The sequence below is a fragment of the Typopeltis vanoorti genome, chromosome 7 (assembly GCF_054136105.1).
Source record: "Typopeltis vanoorti isolate ZY-2024b chromosome 7, IOZ_Tvanoo_1.0, whole genome shotgun sequence".
Taxonomy (NCBI): domain Eukaryota; kingdom Metazoa; phylum Arthropoda; class Arachnida; order Uropygi; family Thelyphonidae; genus Typopeltis; species Typopeltis vanoorti.
In genome coordinates this window covers 92,639,529-92,660,948 of record NC_143555.1, presented here as the reverse complement: position 1 = coordinate 92,660,948, position 21,420 = coordinate 92,639,529, and the positions used below count along the sequence as shown (strand labels likewise).

Here is a 21,420-nt window from a genome sequence, read left to right as displayed (position 1 = left end):
TTAGTCAGAGAATCTTGCAGACTTGTAGCGGATTTATTTAGAAGTATAACATCATCCGCATAAAGCAAAGAGCTGACATTAACATCTCCAATTTTGATATCAGGTTTAATACCACTTTCCTTCATAATGTGATCCACATAGATAATGAATAACAGAGGGGATAATGTACATCCTTGTCTCACACCAGATTTAATATTAAACCATCTTCCTGTACTTCCTTCAATTCTAACTGCTGACTTACAACTCAAATAAAGACTAAGTATTGCTTGATATAATGCCCCATTGACACCATATAACTGCAGCGTATTGAATAGCTTCTCTCTTGGCACCTTGTCATATGCCTTTTCCAAATCGACAAAACTTAAATACAGATCTTTGTTATATTCCCATGCTTTCTCGACTATTTGTCGTAAAGTGAAGATCTGATCCTGACAGCCTCTATTTGGCCTGAATCCAGCTTGTTCTTCACCAAGCTTTTCTTCCACAATTCTTCTCAACCGTTTCTCAAGTATACTTGCATAGATCTTGCCAGCAACACTCAGTAGGGAAATACCTCTGTAATTCTCACATTCAGTTTTATTTCCCTTTTTATATATGGGTACTATGAGAGCTCTACTCCAATCATCGGGAATTCGTCCCTCTGTCCAGGCTTTCTGAACGATGACGTGCAGCCACTGTAAGACTCTTATACCACCATACTTCAGCATTTCTGGTCGAATATCATCTACTCCTGCTGCCTTTCCACATTTCAAGCCTTTGATGGCTTTTTCTACTTCAAGTATGGATATGTATTCCTGACTGCATGCCTGGTCAGTATTTTTTATCACTGTGCTGTCATCACTGCTTGTTTCATTTAGCAGTTTTTCAAAGTAATTACTCCATACTCCAAGGATATCTTTTTCTCCTGTTTTCATGTCACCTTTATCATCTCTAATTCCTTTTACAGCACTCTTTCCTCCATTCCTAAGCTTCTTCAACAACCTCCAGAATATTTTGCCACCTTCTTGATATTTATTTTCTATATTCTTGCCAAAGTCCTCCCATGACTTTTGTTTAGCTAGTTTTACACAGTGTTTAGCATTCTTGCATTTGTCTCTATATTCTCTAAGAGCACAAGCTTACTTATTTGACAGGAACTTTTGATATGCTTTCTTCTTTTCCTTCACTGCCTCTTTAACTTCCTGTGTCCACCAGGGAGTTCTGATTTTTTTTATCCTTGCACACAACCTCACCACATGCCTCTCTGGCAGAATCAATCAATGTTTTCTTCAGAGTTTGCCACTGAATCTCCAAGGTTTGATTCCTGTTCTCAAACTCTTTCATTTTCTTTTCAATAATCTTTGTGTATTTTAGTCTACAGTTCACATCTGAGAGCTGCTCAACTTTTATTCGCTTTAAAACTTTCTTACATGTTACTCTTTTCAATATGAAATTCAATTTTATCCTGCTCAAGACTAAATAGTGATCACTTCCAATTTCAAATCCTCTGTACACTCTGGTGTCCTGCACCAGGGAGAAAACATCACTATCAACAATAACATAGTCAATGAGACTTTTCTTGTTCCTAGCCTCTTCTCTCCATGTGAATTTGTGCACATTTTTATGTTGGAACATCGTGTTAGTAATAACCAGTCCATGTCCTGAGCAGAAATCCAACAGATATTTGTCATTATTATTAGCTTTGCTCTTTTCTCCAAATTTTCCCAAAATATTTTTGTATGTCTCACAATCATTTCCTACTCTGCTATTTAGATCCCCAACAAGGACCAACTTTTCCTTTTTCATTGTGTCAGTTGCTTTTTCTAAAGCCTCAAAAAATTCCTCCACTTCTACCTTAGTAGAACCTTCTGTGGGACCATAGGCACAAATAAGTCTCATTGTCCACTTCCCCATTCTCATATTTGCCCACATTACTCTACTTGAGACTGACTGCCATTCAAGAAGATTAGCCTCGTATTTTGTGTTGAATACTATGGCTACTCCTTCTTTTCCTTGATTGTCATTGCCTGAATATAACATTTTGTATTTATTGCTCAGAAAGATCTCACCAGTTTTGGTCTTTTTTGTTTCAGTCACCCCTATTATGTCAATCTGGTACTTATCTAATTCCTCAGCTAGCTCCATTTCTTTGCCATTCAGGCTTCTTACGTTGATAGTACCGATCTTTAACTCTGGTGATGTTGAGTTGGGGTTTGTTTTCAGATTTGTTCCAGTAGCTGACTTTTCGCTGTTTGCCCTGGTTTGCTGGCAAAAACAACGGGGGCCTTGTTTAACCGGGCGACGCCCCAGCCGGCATGAAATTTTGTCATGTTGTACCATCATTTTTATTTTGGTTTAACCAATAAGAATACAATTTGGTCGGCTAAATCCCAAATTGCCAGCCCATCCTCGTTCGTTCAGTATCAAAGTAGATACCCAACAGGGTGCACCACGAGAAGGTGAGGATTGGACATTATATTGGCCATTGCTGTTTAACTTGTATATTAATGATATTGGTGAAGATTTGGATGGAGATATTCAGTTGTTTGCAGATGATGCAAAGTTGGGACGAACCATGAAGAGTAGAGAAGATGTTGTGACCCTACAAGAAGACTTGAATAAATTGAGTGATTAGGCATGGGAATGGGGGATGTGAGTTCAGTGTTGCAAAATGTAAGGTTTTAAAATTTGAAAACATAAATGGGATGCAGAATTTATGCTTGGTGAGGATATATTGTCGGAGGTGGAGGAAATAAGAGATCTGGGGGTGATAAGATAGGGATCCCAAGCCAAAATTGTGAAGACAACACAAAGGCTTCTGGGAATGATGCGGAGGACACTGAATTGTAGAAGTAGGGAGATTCTTGTTCCATTGTATAAGGCTTTGATTAGGCCACACATGGACTATTGTGCCAGATTTGGTCACCTGGTTTTCAGGAGGATGAAGAGATGTTGGAAAGGGTCCAGAGGTGACTGACTAAGGTAGTTTCTAACTTTTGGAATGTTGAGTATGAGAAAAGATTGAAAAGATGCAACTTGCAGAGTCTGGTGGACAGGAGGAGGAGGAGGAGCGGAGATATGATAGAGACCTACAAATATTAAGGGGTTGTTATAAGATCAATGCTGGAGAGGTTCTATAGAAAATAGTGGGAGATCAGGGGAGAACCAGAGGTCATCCCTGGAAGCTGTATAAGGAGGGTGTGAGTAGGTAGTGGAGTGAGAAGCAGGTTTTTTCATGCAGAGTTATGAATGATTGGAATGCCTTGCCTGAGAGTGTGGTGTCTGCAGAGAATTTGAGTGTGTTTAAAGCACGTGTTTGATAAAAGGACCTCCTAGATGAGTCTTTGACTCCATGGGGGTCTTGGGTAATAATAATTTGTATGTCTGGGATTCATTTCCTATTCTGTTGTTTAGTCTACAACAAGAACCAACTTTTCTCTTTTCTGTGCATACTAATGATTAAAAAAAATCATTATTTCTTCCTTACAAGAATCTTGTTGTGTGTGTGTGGGGCATGAAAAAGTTCTGAAATTTACTCTTATTATTATTATGGGCTACTCCATGGAGCCCTTAGATTCATTGGGGTGAGGGGGCTCAACATCATGCCAAGCACTATCCAATATTTGCATAGTATCTATCATACTTTGCTTTGAACTCATTCACAGTCACAGCACCCACAACAGACTCTGGTGACCTATTTCACGCATTCATTCACTGCTCTCCAATCAAAATATCTAGTTCTAAAACATTTGCTAACTACACTCATGCTCAGTTTCCAAGGATGGCTCCTTGTTCTCCCACCCACCAGACCTGTGCTGAAAAATTTCCTCTGTATTAATCTTGTTAAAACCCTTCAGTAATGTGTTTGTCTCAATCATATCACTCCTTTTCCACCTGTCAACCAATTCCTGTAACCCACAAATATACTCCTTGTGGGTTATATACAAAATAACTTTTTCTCTGATCTTTAGTGCTTGTATAAATCAGGTACTAGAGATCAGAGAAAAACTTATTTTGGTTGTCTTAGTCTGAGTAACAGTTATATCCATAAGATGGCCTCTGGTTCCTTGTTGAACACACTAAGGACCTTGTATAACTAGGCAATGTTCTAGTCAATGTTCTAATTATGTTGTGTCATGATCATCATTATATAATGTCCTGTTCTCTGATTTTGAAATCATGTTTAGGCTCAGTTGCAATTGAATTGAAATTGTCTTTATTAAATAGAGCAATAGCTTCCAGTTCACTACTTTAATATGGACCTATCATTTTGGTTACGATAACAAAGGCTGGCCTAGTTTTGAAAGATCGGCTTCACTTCTTGATGAAACAGGTAAGATTGGCTAAATATTACTATTTTATTAAAATTATGAGTATGTGCTTCAAAAAAATAAATAACTCTTTTGTAAGCAATTCATTTTTAGCAATTAATTTTGAAATAAGACAAACAGTTTAAATGATAAATACTAGATTTTAACTTGTATATATTTTTTATTTATACTAAATATTATTTCTTCTGCATGTTTCACTGTCTCTAACAGCATCATCAGGAGGTTGCTTAACATAAGTTAAAACTGACAAAAAAAATAAAAATAAAACGTTTTCCAATAGTTGTTAATATCTATAAATTGTGAAAAGACTGGAATGATAGTTTAATCATGAGTATTATTAGGCATTTTATGTCCAGTTTCTACATTCTTGTGTAAACTCAGTACACTGCTTGGAAAGAAGTCAATGGACACAACCCATGGGCAAGGTGACATGTAATGAGCTGGTATAAATTGGAGGAATATGATGCTCCCCAGTTAGTGCAACTATGTACAAGTGAAATGGCTGTGAGAAAGGAACTGACAGTTTGAAAGAGGCATTGTGATAGGCTGCCTTGTTGAAGGGCTGTCTATTTGGCAGATTGTTGACAAATTGGGCCATCCCTGGTCAAGAATCAGTGATACCATACTGATGAGGTCCTGAGATGAAAGCACAGGGAATGAACTGCAAGTGCTACCCACAATGGATGACCCACTACACCAAACATGACTGTAGGGTGCTACAAAGGATAATACGTAAAAACTCCATTCATCGGCTGACATGTTGAACGTCGAGATGATGACATCGACTGGCATGTGAATCTACACAAAAACATACAGAACCGAGGCTCGCAGCATGGGTTTCCATGGTAGGACTGCAATATGTAAGCCCCACATTACCTGAACCAACATACAGCATAATTTTTAGTTGTGCAAATGTGTGTACAGTGGTACATGGAGGCTTAGAAAGCTGTGTTATGGAGTGACAAATCATGCTCCTCCCTCTGCTGAGCAGATGGACTAGTGTGGATGTGGCAAATGCCCATGAACGTCTCTTACCAGAGTGCATAACTCTAACTAAAATTCAGAGGTGGTGGTGCGATGGTATGGTCCTGTTTTTCCTTGTTTGGCCTTGGATCTCTGTTTGTGGTGCCACGAACATTAAACTCCGAGAGGTATCTGAACATTCTGGAAAATGCAATGCTACCTACTTTGTGGCATTTCTAAGGAACCGACCATTGTCCCTTTCAACAAGAAATGCACGGTGTCATAAGGCTGCTGCTGTAACTACTTGTTTTGTGGGCATGAACATCACCACACTTGACTGACCTCCATAGAGCCTTGATCTCAACCCTATTGTGAACATCTGTGGGATGAACAGGAGTGTCAGGTCAAGGGATGTCTGCCTCACAACAGTCCAAGACCTCATTACATGCCTACAAGAAGAATGGTCCAAAATTCCCATTGATGGCTATCATACACTTGTGGAAAGAATTTCCCATAGGCTTGCTGTAGTCATCTCAGCAAAAGGAGGTCCTACTTCTTATTAAAGTAGGTGCCATGGCTGATTGTTCCTCACACTATGGTGTTCATTGACTTCTTTTCAAGCAGTGTATGTAATTGCTGACATAGAAGAGGTCTTTTATGTTCACATGTTAATTAATGGCTTCCAGGTGTTGTGAAGGATCATTCCTTGATTTCTGTTTTGTGTTCCATTTGAGCGATAGACCTCAGAGGATCCCTTGAACAGCCATTTGAAGTCATTCTCTCTCTCTCTCTAAGGTAGGGAGGATGCTTGCCAATTTACCATGTAATGTTCTTTGAAGATGTGCACTACAAGTCTGATTTTTCTTCCCTTTTGTTTTCAGCATCTTTTAAATGATGTTCTTTGTTGTGGAATTTCAAAACTTCTCCCAGTTTGATCTATGTATATCCTTCCAGAAGAACATGGAATCTTGTATGCACATGAATCGTTCTACACTTCCCTAAAGACAAAGTTCCATTTTATAAACATCTGGATGCATGCAAGATTCCATGTTCTTCATGCATAGATATATCCTGTGGGATATATCTATGGTGTTTCTTTTGATTTTGAATCAACGAGAACTGAAGAATATTGTCCGATCTGAATGCAAAAATGGTTATTTAACATGTACTACAGCAACACAAATGATATTTAACTAAATAAAGATAAATGCAGATAATTTTTTATAAGGTTCCTATAGTTTCATTGGTGTATGACAAAAAAAACAACTCTGTAAATTCAGAAGCATGTCATTACAGCTATTACTAACAATGATGTAAATTTATCCTTTATGGAGAATGCAACAGGCATCCTGTACACATTTGGATGCAAAAAGAAGTGGTCATCCTGACTGCATTTCAAGTATTCTGAAGACGTGTGTTTTAAGATTGACTCCTAATTTGAGTTCCTCTTTAATGCTCTCCAATTCTACTGGTATTTTCTCTTGTTCTGCAGATTAGAAATTAGCTAGCTCATATCCAACCTATTCTCAAGTGTGGAAGTAAACCTTTACCATCAGTTTCTCATAGTGTTTTGTTTGTAAAGTAATGGAGAAATCCATTAAGAGTTAATATTAGCAACCTATGCCGATTACACAGGACATTCTTTCACCTAGTGAAAGAATGTCCTGTGTTCACCTAGTTCACTTTCAGAACTACTCTACTTGACTTAACATCCAGTTCACACAGTTTTTACTGATAATAGTGATACAAAATTAATAACGGAAAAAACTATGTCTATTAATATTAGCAACCTATGCCGATTACACAGGACATTCTTTCACCTAGTGAAAGAATGTCCTGTGTTCACCTAGTTCACTTTCAGAACTACTCTACTTGACTTAACATCCAGTTCACACAGTTTTTACTGATAATAGTGATACAAAATTAATAACGGAAAAAACTATGTCTACTCACGGTATACCTCTTTTAAAACTTACTTACCGATAATAGTATTTTAGTCCTCTTTCTCGTTTGATGAACATTACACTATACAAATCGGTAAAAATTTTAGAATATCTTCTTAAACACTAAATACTATCTCTGAACCATTCTTCGTGGTTATGATAACAAAGGGGTTTGGATAAATGAAGGAGCGAGTGCTGTACACAGATTCATTAGTACAAGGTGTGATAGTAGAGAATTTGACAAAATCATACCAACCTGGTGTGATTAAGGACGTAAGTGAGTCTGTTAGGGAGCAAAAGCAAAGGGTGAAAGAAATGAAAGTGGTGGCAGGTACGAATGATTTGAAAGGAGATAAAATGGAAATGATAGAGGACCTGAAGGAATTGTTTGAGGTAGCAAAAGAGAAGAGTGAGAGAGTTAGGATGATTAGTCTTTTGCCATGGTATGACTGTGAAGAGTTTAGAAGGAGGGCCATAATTGCAAATGACTTTATGTGTGGGTTATGCAGGATGAGTGGTGTGGAATTTGTGGACGTGTGGAGTGAGTTCGATGGGGAAAAGGATCTATATAAGATGGATGGTTTGCATTTGAATGGATTCGGTGCAAGGAGACTTGAAAAAGTGTTGTTGAATGAAGTGAATTGCAGAATCAGGGAAACTAGATTTATTAAGGGGGTGGGGGAGTAGATATGCAGACCTTAGGGAGGCAGTTGAGTGTATGAATGAGTATAATATGCTCGAGCAAATAAGGACAACAAATCAAAATGGGATAGTTAGTGTAAGGCATCAAGGTAGGGATGGGGGCTAACGGGGGGTCTGCAATTCATGTATACTAATGCTAGGAGTATTAGGAACAAGAAGGAAGAATTTTTGACCTTGGTTGGCACTTCCAGATCACAGGTTATTGGCATTAGTGAAACATCGCTGACTGAAGATGATATAGCTAGTGGGATTGAATGTGCCAACCAAGGCCAAAAATTCTTCCTTCTTGTTCCTAATACTCCTAGCATTAGTATACATGAATTCATTATTAAAAGGGGGGGGTATTATTGATGATAGCTGATGAGCTACAGCTAAGGAGAATAGAAGCTAAATTGCAGGATAGAGAAAAGAGCACATTTGAGGCCATTTGGTGTGAGATTGAAGCTGGCAGAACAAAATATACAGTTAGGTGCTGCTAGAGACCAGGTGATGGAAAAGATGGTGGAGATAGTATGCCTAAGCAAATAGAAGAAATGAGTGGAAGGAGGGTAATTATTATGGGAGATTTCAACTATGGTAGCATTGATTGGAGGGAGGAGAGGACATATGGCAGGAAGGAATTGGATTTTATGCGGTTATTAAGGGATAACTATCTGTGACAGCATGTAATGGAAAATACTAGGGGTCAGAGAGTGCTTGACCTAGTAATTGCATCTGAGGATTTGACTGTAATGAATATGACCACATTCTCACCAATTGGTGAGAGTGATCATAGGGTCTTGACTTGGGAGGTGGCTAAAGGTGTGGAATTTACAATTAAGATTGGGTACATGTGGAATTATTGGGCTGGTAAGTATGACAAGCTTAGGAGTTTGATTGGTTCAGTGCCATGGCATGTAAAACTGCAAGGGCTGGATGTTGATAGTTTGCAGGAGGCAATAGCTGACTGTATACCTAGAGTCCGAATAATAAATCAAGTAGGGATTAAATGGATGAATAACACCATTAAGCTTGAGCTGCAAAAAAAGAAACAACTGTGGAGGGAATTTAAGATGAAAGGTGACCTGCAGGCACATGAATGGTATAAAGCCCAGGCCAGAAGGGTAACAAGTGTGGTAAGAAAAGCAAAAGCAGATTATGAAAGAACATTAGCCATGCAGGCTAAAGAGAATCCCAAACAGTTTTTTCGATATGTTGCAAGTAAAAGAAAAAATGTATATGGGCGATTGAGTTTAAAGAATGCCGATGATAGGGAGGTAACTGAATCAGTTGATATAGTAGAATTACTGAGTGAGCACTCTGCAAGAGTATATCATCCAGGTGGTGATAGTGCAGAAATGGAAAAACCAACAGCTTATACGGGAATTGTGGTGAATGAAGTGGAGGTGAATAGTCTATTACAAAACCTCAATGTCAATTCATCTGCGGGATTGGATGGTATACCAGCTCATGTCATACAAGAATCAGCTAAAGAATTGTCAGTGCCTTTGACCATTTTGTTTAATTTGAGTCTCAGGTCTGGGTTAGTCCCAAGGGGATGGAAAGAGGGGAAAATAGTTCCACTGCATAAAGGAGGTTCCAAGACTGCTGTTGAAAATTACCGGCCGATCAGCATATCAGGAATTGTTGTCAAGGTCTTGGAGAAAATAGTCAAGAGGAAAATACAAGATTGGATAGATGAGGAATACTGTATGGGGGACAGCATGGTTTTATGAAGGGTAGATCATGCCTCAGTAACTTGCTCACATTCTATAACACAGTGACGGCTGAACTGGATAAGGGTAACGGGTTTACAGTGATTCTACTGGGCCTTGCTAAAGCCTTTGATAGGATACCACATGGAATTCTAATCAGTAAACTGCAGCATATGAGAATGGATATAGGGTTGGTGAGATGGATAGGAGGGTGGTTGATAGTCAGGTCATGTCACAAACCATATAAGAAGTTGGCATCCCTTATCTGCACCAACAAAGACCAGCCACTCCCCCTAGATCTATCTGGAGTATACCAGGTCCCTTGCAGTTGTAAACTGTCCTACTATGGCCAAACAGGCAGGACAGCTAACATCAGGATATCTAACACAAAAACTACATCCGGTTTCACCAATACAGCCACTCAGGACTTGCTGACCATGCTCTACTTACCCACTGCAGAATATGCTGGAAGAAGCCCACTTTACTACACTACTTTACTTTTCACTAAATATAAGTATGAAAGATTATTTCTGGAATCGGCCTCAGCCCAAAAAAACTTCCCAAACCTCAACAAATTGGGAAGTTTGCATCCTAAGAACATCAACCCAGCAGCCAAGACAACCCAATTTAGCCTGCTAGGGGGTACCTTTAGGACTCTAGGACCAACTTCAGTTGCCTTTATCAGCCTCATTTGCTCGTTGTTAGTGCCTGCATGTACATATCATAGTTTTATGTTCCCAGAAGATGGCAAGGTAACATCGCTGAAATATAGGAGGTATTGATTGAAGGTTTTTAATTAATGTTTAATTAATTTTAATTTAATTAAGTGCTGTGGGGACATCATGTTGGAGGTTTAATGGAATATTTACAGCACTAGAACAGGATTAAAACTGATTTTAATGCTTCCAATAAATCGTCTCAGTCACTGAGACATCATCAGGGATTACAAAAAAAAAAAACTATTGTGACACACATTCAAATACAACACAATACTAAGTGAAACACATGGGTGACTCTAAAGTCCTGCCTAGGTGGTGCACCCTCTATGGACATTTGTAGATGGCCTAGGATATAAAGTGGGATCTCTGATAATTAATGTTTCACAAATTTTGGGAAGTTTTATGCAACCATATTTATTTAAATTCAGTTGATTTCTGAGTGCTGCAGCAGATTCTGAAAACAGTCTTTCTTTTTTAATTTACTATTGTGGAGCATGGTAGTTTTTCTCCAGGAGATCCTGGTGGGTTGTATCAACTTGCTCACATTCTATGACAATGTTACCATTGAACTAGACAAGGGAAATGGATACACCATGATACTTTTGAATTTTGCTAAGGCTTTTGACAGAAATCTGCATGATAGGCTGTTGCGTAAATTGGAGAACATGGGTTTGAATTATCATTGATAAGATAAAGGCTGACTGACAGATATCAAAAAGTGGTATACAAGGGATGTGAGTCTGCAAGCTTTAATTTTTTGTTTTAATTTTTATTTCTTTCCTTTAATTCAGGAATGGGTTCACAGTGAATCTCTACTTTACAATGAGTTTAAAATCTCTGCTTTGTAATGGTTTTACTAATGGAAGGTCAAGAATAAGCCAAAATAGAAGAAAATCTCAATACGAGAGGACTTTAGAATGTTTAATGTAGTTTCGTTTATATTTTATTCTTATTTTAAAAATGTTTTTATATTTTTTGTTTTATTTAATTTTTTAATTTAATTTAATTTATTTAATTTTTTTCTTATTTTTTTATTTTTCCACAAGAGGTCAGGCTAAGTTAATTATTAACGCATTTAGATTCATCCTACTTTTGTATAGTACAGTGTCATGTAGCTTGTATCTTATACATATGTATTTTTCCTGAGGATGACCTTAATGCAGAGTTGAAAGTCAAATGTTACTTTACTAATGTTAAGTAAAGTAATTATTCTAATATGTGTTGTGTCTCCATAAATTCTTCACTATGAAGTATGACTGTAAGATTTAAGGTAACTAGTAGTGTACCACAAATATAAGTGCTTGGTCCACTGTTATTCAATCTGTACATTAATGATATTGGGATGGATTTGACTAGTGACATACAGCTATTTGCTGATGATGCAAAGATAGGTAGGGTAATCAGGAATGCTGCTGATATGCAGTACTTGCAGAATGATTTGAATAGGCTGAAATTTTGGGCATAGGAAAATGGATGTCAGTTCAAATGTAAAGTCATTCACTTCAGCGTGATTAGGTATCCAATGTCGTATTATATTGGTGGGAATATGCTAGAGGAAACTGATCAGGTTAAGGATATTGGAGTGTTAGTAGATAGGAAGTTGAAGTTCAGAGGCCATGTGGCAAAAATTGCAAATACAATTCAAAAGATAATTGCAATGCTGAAATGAACGTTCACATGTAAAAATAAGGATATCATTTTGTCTCTTTACAATGCCTTGATAAGACCTCACTTGGACTGTTGTATGCAGGTGTGGTCTCCTGGTTTCCATTACAATTCTGATATAGTGGGGAGAGAGAGAGTGCAAAGGAGAGTATTAAAAATTATATCAGGATTGTGGAATGTTAACTATGAAGACAGATTGAGAATTTGTAAACTGCAGACACTAGAAAACATGAGAAAGAGGGGGTGATATGATTGAGACTTACAGACTCCTGAAAGAGTCATACAAGATTTCAGTTGATGGAATTTTTCAATTTATGGAGGGTGGGGGAAGGACAAGAGTGCATCCTTAGAAACCGAGAACTAATGGTGCCTAAGAAGGGGGTGAGGGCTAGATTTTTCTCTTATAGGGTGGTGCATGATTGGAATGGATTGCCATTGAATGTTGTGCATGCAAGCAGTGTGAATGAATTCAAGAATGACAGATGGTGTGTGTAGTATGTGGCCTTTCTCGATGAGATCCTGACTCCCTGGAGATCTATCTTAATAATAATAATAATATACTTGAATGTGTCTTCCAGTTTCCTTAATGCATCTATCTTTCAATTTTTTGAAGTAGGCATGAAGAATAATTGCTCAAACAATAGGAATACATCAATTGAGCAATTCCAAATGCATTTTCAATACAGGGACTTTTTACTGTATTCACAAGTAATGCAGATTCCTTATTGCTCCTTGAAATATCACTTGCTTTTCATTAAGCACAAAATATTCTCACTAATCTATGAATGCATGATACATTATACTCTCCTTCAGATCATCTTCAGAGTTCCGTATCCTTGGAGAGTAATTAAAATTGCATATGAAAACTTTTCTGAGATTAGTGAACTTAACTCAGTAGTTTATTAGACCTCCTTTGGCTCTCCTTCCTTGCTTGACTCTTCTTTTTACTTTTCCAGTGTTCCTATTACCCAGCAACAGATGTTCTAAAAAACAATTAACGGACATTTCTGTTACCGAGATTCAAAGCAAAACTCAAGTGACAAAATGGCTGCCGTTGCTACAGTGCTCGCACATTGTACAGCAATAGTGACATATGAACACCACTGTAATACAAACCTACAAATAATATACACACAACATTTCTGCTATTCCCTAAGGATTATGACATACAGCAAGCAAGATTACTACTTATAACTACAATTAAGTTTCTTTTATAATGCTACTGCTTAATCACATGGCGGCTCTGGCAGTACTAAGCCTATAAAGCATTACTAAATGTGAACACATACATACTGCATGTGTATATTTTTAGATTACTTTATCACATAACAAAACATATTCCTCATTAAATAAAATTTTCACTAAGCATATATATTATTATTATTATTCAGGCCTCCAAGGAGTCAAAAGACTCTTCGAGGGAGGTCCTTCCTAAGACATAAAGTCTGTCAAGACTCATCGAGGGGAAGTCTCCCCCTGAGAAACACAAAGTCTATCATACCACTCTTTAAACTCACTGACCGTTCTCACTCCCACCACTCCATCAGGCAATGCATTCCACGGCTCAACCACCCTCCACACAAAGAAACCACTCCTTACCCTCTTGCTCACAGTTTCCTTTCGTAACTTCCAGGGATGGCCTCTTGTCATCACTCCTTCCTGCTGTTCAACCAAGCGAAAGAACTCCCCAGTGTCAACCCTGTAACCACCTTTCAACAGTTTAAAAGTCTCAATCATATCACCTCTCCTTCTTCTATCCACCAAACTCTTCAGTTCACATTCTCTCAGCCGATCCTCATAACTATTCTTGTACAGTCCTGAAACCATCTTTGTCATCCGTCTTTGTATCCTTTCCACAGTTAATTTATCCCCTTCAAATCCTGGGGACCAAATCTGAGAACAATAGTCCAAGTGTGGTCTGATCAGAGACTTATACAATGGAATGATAACCTTCTTATCTCTGCAGGTCAGTGTCCTTCTCATAATAGCAGCAATCCTCTGTGTTACCTTCACCACCTTTGCAATATGTCCCCTAAACTTCAGGTTTCTATCAATCATCAACCCCAGATCTCTTGTCTCCCCAACTTCCTACAGTATAACTCCTCCCATAGAGTATGCAGCATCCCATCGATGTTTCCCAAACCTCAAGACCTTACATTTTGCTGCATTAAACTGACATCCCCATTCATTTTCCCATCTATCTAGCTTATTCAAATCCTCTTGCAGGGCTACCACATCTGCACTATTACTAATAATCCTTCCCAGCTTTGCATCATCTGCAAACAACTGAATATCCCCTTGCAATCCACTGGCAATGTCATTGATATAAAGGTTAAACAATATAGATGCCAATACTGAGCCCTGTGGGACCCCACTTGTAACCTCTGCCTCCTTGAAACTGCTCCACCATACACAACTCTCTCATACCTATCATACAGCCAATCCTGAATCCAGTTGACCCATGTGTTGCAACTTAAATATCAGCTTATCATGTAGCACCCTGTCAGATGCCTTTGCTAAGTCTAAGAAAATTGCAGTATATGCCTTTCCCTCATCTACTGTTCTTGTAACTTTATTATAAAAGGCTAGCATATTGCTAAAACAAGAGCGCCCTTTCACAAATCCATGTTGGCTCTCACAGATAACATTACCCTCATCTGCCCAGTGCTGTATATGGTCCCTCACTACTTTCTCCAAGATCTTAACAACTACTGATGACACACAGACTGGTCTATAATTAGACACTTCCAGTCTGTTACCACCCTTATGCAATGGCACTATCTTACCTTCCTTCCATTATTTCCCTGGGCACCTTTGCCAAAGCCAGACTTTCATTGAAAAGCCATGTTAAAGGCACTGTCAATTCCCTAGCACATTCTCTCAAAACTCGTGGTGAAATACCATCCAGTCCCACAGCTTTACTGACATCCAGAGTACTCAGTATCTGAAACACACTCTCCTCCTGTACCTCCAGACCTTGAACCAGTCCTATCCCTCTAGCATTAAAACTGACTCCTCTAGGATGAAATACTCCAATAAAGTGTTCATTGAACAATTCCACTATGTCCTCTGCATCAGTCACTCTATTCCCATTTTTATCCCACAATATCATTCTTCCACAGTCATTTCTCCTCCTACTGGCCACATAGCTAAAAAATTCCCTTGGATTTTCTTTTGATCTTAGAGCCAATCTCCTCTCATATTCCAGTTTTGCTTTCCTTACCACACTAGTCACTCTTCTGGCCTGTGTCTTATATTTCTCATGCATCTCTTCACCTGTCTCCTTATATCTCTTCCATAGCCTCTTTTTCGCATGCAATTCCTGTTTAATATTGTTTGTCATCCACTTTACTCCAAATTGCGTCCTCTTCTTCACTCGTGGTATACAACTTACCATTGTTGATAACAAATATTCTTTCACAATTTCCCACGCACTAGTGATATCCCGGCCTTCCAATTCCTGCCTCCATGAAACTTCCCGAAGTTGACGTCTAAGACTATTATAATCACCAGCCTTATAATTCCACATAAGTTCCCGTCTCTTTGATACTCCTGCATGTCTATTCATTTTCCAAGTCAACACCATATGGTCACTCTCTCCAACTGGTGGGAGAGACATCAACTCAGTTATTATCAACTCTTCTGATGCTATAACCAAATCCAAAACTTTTGAACCTCTTGTTCCCTCTGTTACATGTTGCCTAAGACATTTATCCCTCAAGAATTCTAGAAATTCCATTCCCCTATTGCTACATGCATCTTCCTCTCTCCAATTTATACTACTGAAGTTAAAATCTCCCATAACAATCATTCTTCTTGCACTTGCCAAACTTAGCTGTCTAAACATCTCCTGGTCCCCATCCTCTGTGCTCCTGGGTCTGTAGCAACACCCCACTAAATATCCTGTCTTGCCTACCTCTACCTCACACCATACGCTCTCAAAATCATTTGTCTCACTTCCTTCCAAATTCTCCACTCTTAGAGGACATAGGTCATCACTTATCATAAGCAGTACCCCACCACCACACTTTCCCCTCCTATCCTGACGAAAAATGCTATACCCAGCGACTTCTATTCCTGTTGTCATATCCCCTTCTGTCAACCACGTCTCAGTGATCGCAATAATTTTTGCCCAGGCTGATGCTATCTGCGCCACCAATTCCTCTCCCTTATTCCGGATACTCCTGGCATTACTATAAAGCATATAAATGCCATTGTTTCTATACCCAGCATTATTCCTTCTAGACTCCACTGGGCTCAGTGTTACCTGACATTGTCTCCCTTCTCCCAAGTATCCATTCCCACAAGAGGCCACCCCTGCTATCATCCTCCCTGGGACACGCTGACTCGTTCAGAACAGCAATCTCTCCAGATGCCTACGTCCTTCCTCATTCAAATGTAAACGGTCTCTCGCATACAATTCCTCTCTTTCCTCAAATGCACTCCAAGCATCCACATATACCAGTCCTCTCTTGTCACACATTCTCGCTATTATGCCATTCAATATCATCGCTCTTCTGCTCAGCCCATCATTATCACACCTAGGCAACACGCACACTATTTTTCCCTCTCTCTGTCTTCTTCCGTACAGTCTCAAGCAAAAATCTCATATCTCTCGCTGCCCGACTTACATTACCACTCAAGTCATTCGTTCCTACCATCACAATCATCTCATCCACCCTTTCACCTCTCTTAATTGCCATAGCCACCCTTTCTATTGTTCCTCCTGGCAAACACTCCTCACGCATCCTATCTTGAACACCACGGATCATTGAGTCGCCATACATTATACCTCTTACCATTCCCTCGCTCCTATTGTTTCCATTCTCTCCTCTTCTTTCATTCCCATACCTCTCTCTTCTACTGTTTCCATTCTCTCCTCTTCTAGCAATCCCATACATCTCTCTCATTCCCTCTCTCCTACTGTTTCCATTTTCTCCACTTCTAGCACTTCCATATCCCTCTCTCATTCCGTCTCTCCTACTGTTTCCATCCTCTCGCCTGCTAGTATTCCCATACCTCTCTCTCATTCCCTCTCTTCTACTGTTTCCATTCTCTCCTCTTCTAGCACCCCCATACCTCTCACTCATACTCCCTAAATTCTCTCTCTCTCCTACTCTGATTCGCCTTGCATTTATCTCTTCCATTCTCCCAATCTTATCTTTCATACTTCTGCTCTCATTCACAAGACATTCCACCTCCTCTTTCAACAACTAACATAATAAGCAAAACATTTATGTGAGATTTTTACAGAATCATCACATAAAATGCATGTTCCATTTAGTCTGAACAAATTAATTTTCTCTTAATTACATTACCTTATGTGTAGTGTTACTTGAAGCATGAGAACTAATGCATTGAAGAAAATTTGACTTGAACAAAACCGTGAGTGTTTCTTTAGTCAATTGGTAGTGGCAATGGGTCCAGGTGTACAAATTGGTATAGCAGACCTTTCATAAAAATTAACATAAAGAAAAAAAATGTTTTAAATACATATTCTTGTAATATATAACTTCATATAATAAATTACTTCATTATTTTTTTGTGGAGCTTGTAATGCAGATAGTTTTATAGCTCACTCTTGAAATATCTGAATGGAAAGCAAGCTGATTTGGCTGCAAATGTTAAGTTATGAGGATGGAAGTAAATTATACTGATATCTTAATTATTTCGTCATATATATATATATATATATATATATATATATATATGTACATAAAATTTGTTTTCATGTCTATCTTGTTTTACTCAATAAAGGTGCAGATGTTATTGCCCTTCTCGAAAGCGATGCTTCAAAGCCCTTCCTAGGAAATAATGATATTGCGATGTGGTTTGAAGAGAAGCTTAATGTGTATTCTGATTTTGGACCTTCTACACGAGATCATACTTGGGGGTAAGTGTAAATGTAATGGTCATAGTAAATTTTATGTAATGTTCATATAGTGTTCGTAGTAAATGGTAGAGTACTCATTTAAATAAACTGAACTAAAAATTTGTATTATTCAGCACAGTTTATTTATTTTTCAGAAACCTTTTGCTATCCAAATATCCTTTTGTTACATCAAGACATCATCTTCTTCCTTCACCATATGGTAAGTAAATTCAGAGTCTATATATCATCAAAATCCTGATGTGTACCCTCATAAGCTACATAAGTTTATTACTAACTTCCTATTGACAATTTTCCTCTAAATTATTTAAATTATTTGTTTATTATCTGACAGCACTCCAGTATTCAGGTCTTCAGGTCTTATAATTTGGTGTTCTACGGCATTTCTAACTGCATCCATTCACCTAGATTTGACATTCCTCTCAGTCTTTTTCTTACTATTCTGGCATCAAACACCTGCTTTGTTAATATTTCCCATCCCATTCTGTTTAAGTGACTAGACCTAAGATTGTCTACTCTCACATTTTGGAATGCTCATAATTGTCAAGTTCCTTCTTAATATCATTATTTTCAATCTGATGCCATTGATGCTCTCTGTTCACTCCTTTAATTTTTCTCAGAACTCTCATATCTGTGATCTTTGATAAAGTACTCTAACTCGGCTCTCAGATCAAGAAGTTAAAATTCCTGCATACAGTTAGTTGAGTGTTTTGACCAATTTGTCTCTTATTCTATATAAATTGATTCCTTTAACTATCCACCATACCAGTTTTGTTTATTCTGTTGTCAATTTTCAATTTGTGTTGTTGTACCCAATTTGGTACTCATTTTCATACCAAATTGGTTACAACAGTTACTCAGTTCAGGATCCTGCAGACTAGTGCTGGATTTATTTAAGAGTATAACACATCTACATAAAAGCCACTTAATGCCACTTTTCTTCATAATGTGATCATATTGATAATGAAGAAGCATAGAGACAGACTATTGTATTACACCTGATTTTACATTGAACTATCTCTTGTACCTGAAACTGCTGACTTGCAACTTAAGTCTATATTATGTATAATTATAGCATTTTGAATAGCTTTTCTCTTGGCATCTTGTCATATTCATTTTCCAGATCTTCAGAAATTCTGTGAAAATCTGAACCTGACACCCCATATTTGACCTTAACCCAGCTTGTTCTTCTCCAAGTTTCTCTTTCACCAACTATGCTAGCATAAATCTCACATGAAATTCAGTAAGAAAATTGCTACGTAATTGTCATGTTCATTTATTTCTCTGTTTTTATAGATAAATACCATGAGAGCTTTACTCCAATCATTTGGAATTTGATCTTCTTAACATGCATTCTGAATTATGCAGTACAGCCAATTAAAAAAAACTTATAGTCCTCTATATTTGAGCATTTCTTGGTCAAACATAATCTATCTCAGGTATTGATATATACTTCTGGCTGTATTTCTCTTGAATATTTTTCACCACTGTCTCCCTTTTATTATTTTTTTCTTATATTTAATCTTACACATGAAAGAAAGGTGACCAGCCTTATATAGTTTATCCACTTCTGTCTCTTCATGACTATCATCACTCATTAAGGTTATTCTTCATAAGAGAAAGGTGACCAGCATGACAAGGAAGGAAGGCAAAATCAAATTATGGGAAGAATTTAGCCGAGCAGGCCAAAGGAAATCCAAAAAGATTTCTTTCGTTATGTATTAAGTAAGAAGAAGAATGACTATGGAAGATTAACCTTAATGAGTGATGATAGTCATGAAGAGACAGAAGCGGATAAAATAGTTCAGCTACTGAGTGACCACTTTGTAAGCATATATTTTCCTAGTGAGGTTACTGCTTTAGCTTATGTGTAACAGACACTAATGAGGGAACAGAAGTGAATCAATTGGTGGGCTTTACAATATTGCAGAATCTCAATGTAAACACAGCTGTGGGATTAGATGGACCTTCTAATCAGCTAGGGTTTTGAAAGAATGTGCAAGAGAACTGGCAATGCTTTTGACTAGCTGTTTAATTTAAGTCTCAGCTCTTGTAGAGTTCCAAGGGAGTGGAAAGAGGGCAAAAATTATTCTTTTGCATAAGGGAGGTTCTAAGACTACAGTAGCAAATTATAGATCTCAGTATCTCAGGCATGATAGTAAAAGTATTAGAAAAATTGGTAAAAAAATTGGTAAAAAAGAGAATTCAAGAATGGGTAGATAAAAATATGATACTGTATGAGGGTCGGTCATGTCGTAGTAGTGTACTAACTTTTTATAATAGAGTAACAGCTGAGTTGGATAAAGGAAATGCTACACATTGATTTTGCTGGATTTTGCAAAGGCATTTGACAGAATACCATATGGAACTCTGGTACATTAATTAGAACAAATGGGGGATGGATGTGACACTGTTTATGTAGATAAGAGAGTGGCTGCTAAACATATAACAGAAGGTTGTATATGAAGGAGCAGAATCTAGGCAAAAGCAGGGGGGTGCCACAAGGTTCAATACTAGGACTACTCCTGTTTAATTTATACATAAATGATATAGGAAATAACCTGAAAGGAAATATTCAGTTGTTTGCTGATGATGCAAAATTAGGTAGAGTAATAGTTAATCAAGGTGATGTGGAGAGCTTGCAGGACAATTTAAATAGGCTGTCAGTATGGGAAAAAGTTAATGGGTGTCAGTTTAATGTTGAGAAGTGTAAAGTTATGCACTTTGGGATAAATAGATTACAAGCCATGTATCACATTGATGACACTGTACTCCAGGAAATAGATGAAACTAGAGATTTAGGGGTGGTGGTAGACAGAAAGTTTAGAGGACATATTGCTAAGGTAGCACATACGATTACTTGGCTAGTGAAGAACACATTAACAAATAGAGATAAGGAGGTTGTTATTCCTCTTTATAAGACCTTGATATGCCCACATCTGGATTACTGCACTCAAGCCTGGTCCCCTGGGTTTCTTGGGGATGTGGAAGTGGTGGAGAGGCGAGTGACCAAGATGGTGAGTGGCCTGTGGAATGTGCCCTCTGAGGATAGATTGAAGGTGTGTGTGTGGATTGCAGAAGTTGGTTGATAGGAGAAAAAGAGGGGATATGATAGAAACATTTAAGTTGCTTAAAGGATTTTATAGGATAGTTGCAGGGGAAATGTTTCAGCATTTTGGCTAGAGGGACCAGAACAAGGGGTCATCTCTGGAAGTTGAATAAAGGTGTGGTCAGTAGGGGGTGTGAGGACTAGATTTTTTGCTTGGAGAGTGGTGAATGAATAGAATGGGTTGCCAGAGTCAGTTGTGAGTGCTTTTTCTTTTAATGGGTTCAAGGAGATATGTATAATAGATTGTGTGGATAGATTGGATATAAGTATGATAGATTTGTGTGGATAGATTGGATCTCCCGTGATGAGTCTTCAGACTCCATGGAGGTGCCGTATAATAATAATAGTCTGTACTTAAGTTGTAAGTCAGTAATTAGAAATGAAGGAGGAATAGGAAGACGGTTTGATGTAAAATTGGGTGTGAC

The 21,420-nt window shown here is 38.1% G+C and overlaps 1 protein-coding gene across 5 annotated transcripts in view; it reads left to right on the top strand.

Moving 5' to 3' along the window:
• LOC150104866 (PGAP2-interacting protein-like) overlaps positions 1-21,420 on the top strand; it is a 227,525-nt gene that overhangs the window by 173,553 nt on the left and 32,552 nt on the right. For 4 of the 5 annotated variants that reach the window (XM_090395376.1, XM_090395378.1, XM_090395380.1 and 1 more), the window contains 3 exons: positions 4,207-4,312; positions 17,754-17,889; positions 18,024-18,088. In XM_090395376.1, coding sequence (XP_090251502.1) covers positions 4,207-4,312; positions 17,754-17,889; positions 18,024-18,088 — 307 coding nt within the window. Of the gene's footprint in view, positions 1-4,206; positions 4,313-17,753; positions 17,890-18,007; positions 18,089-21,420 lie in introns of all 5 variants that reach the window. The other variant, XM_090395379.1, reaches the window with a different exon arrangement.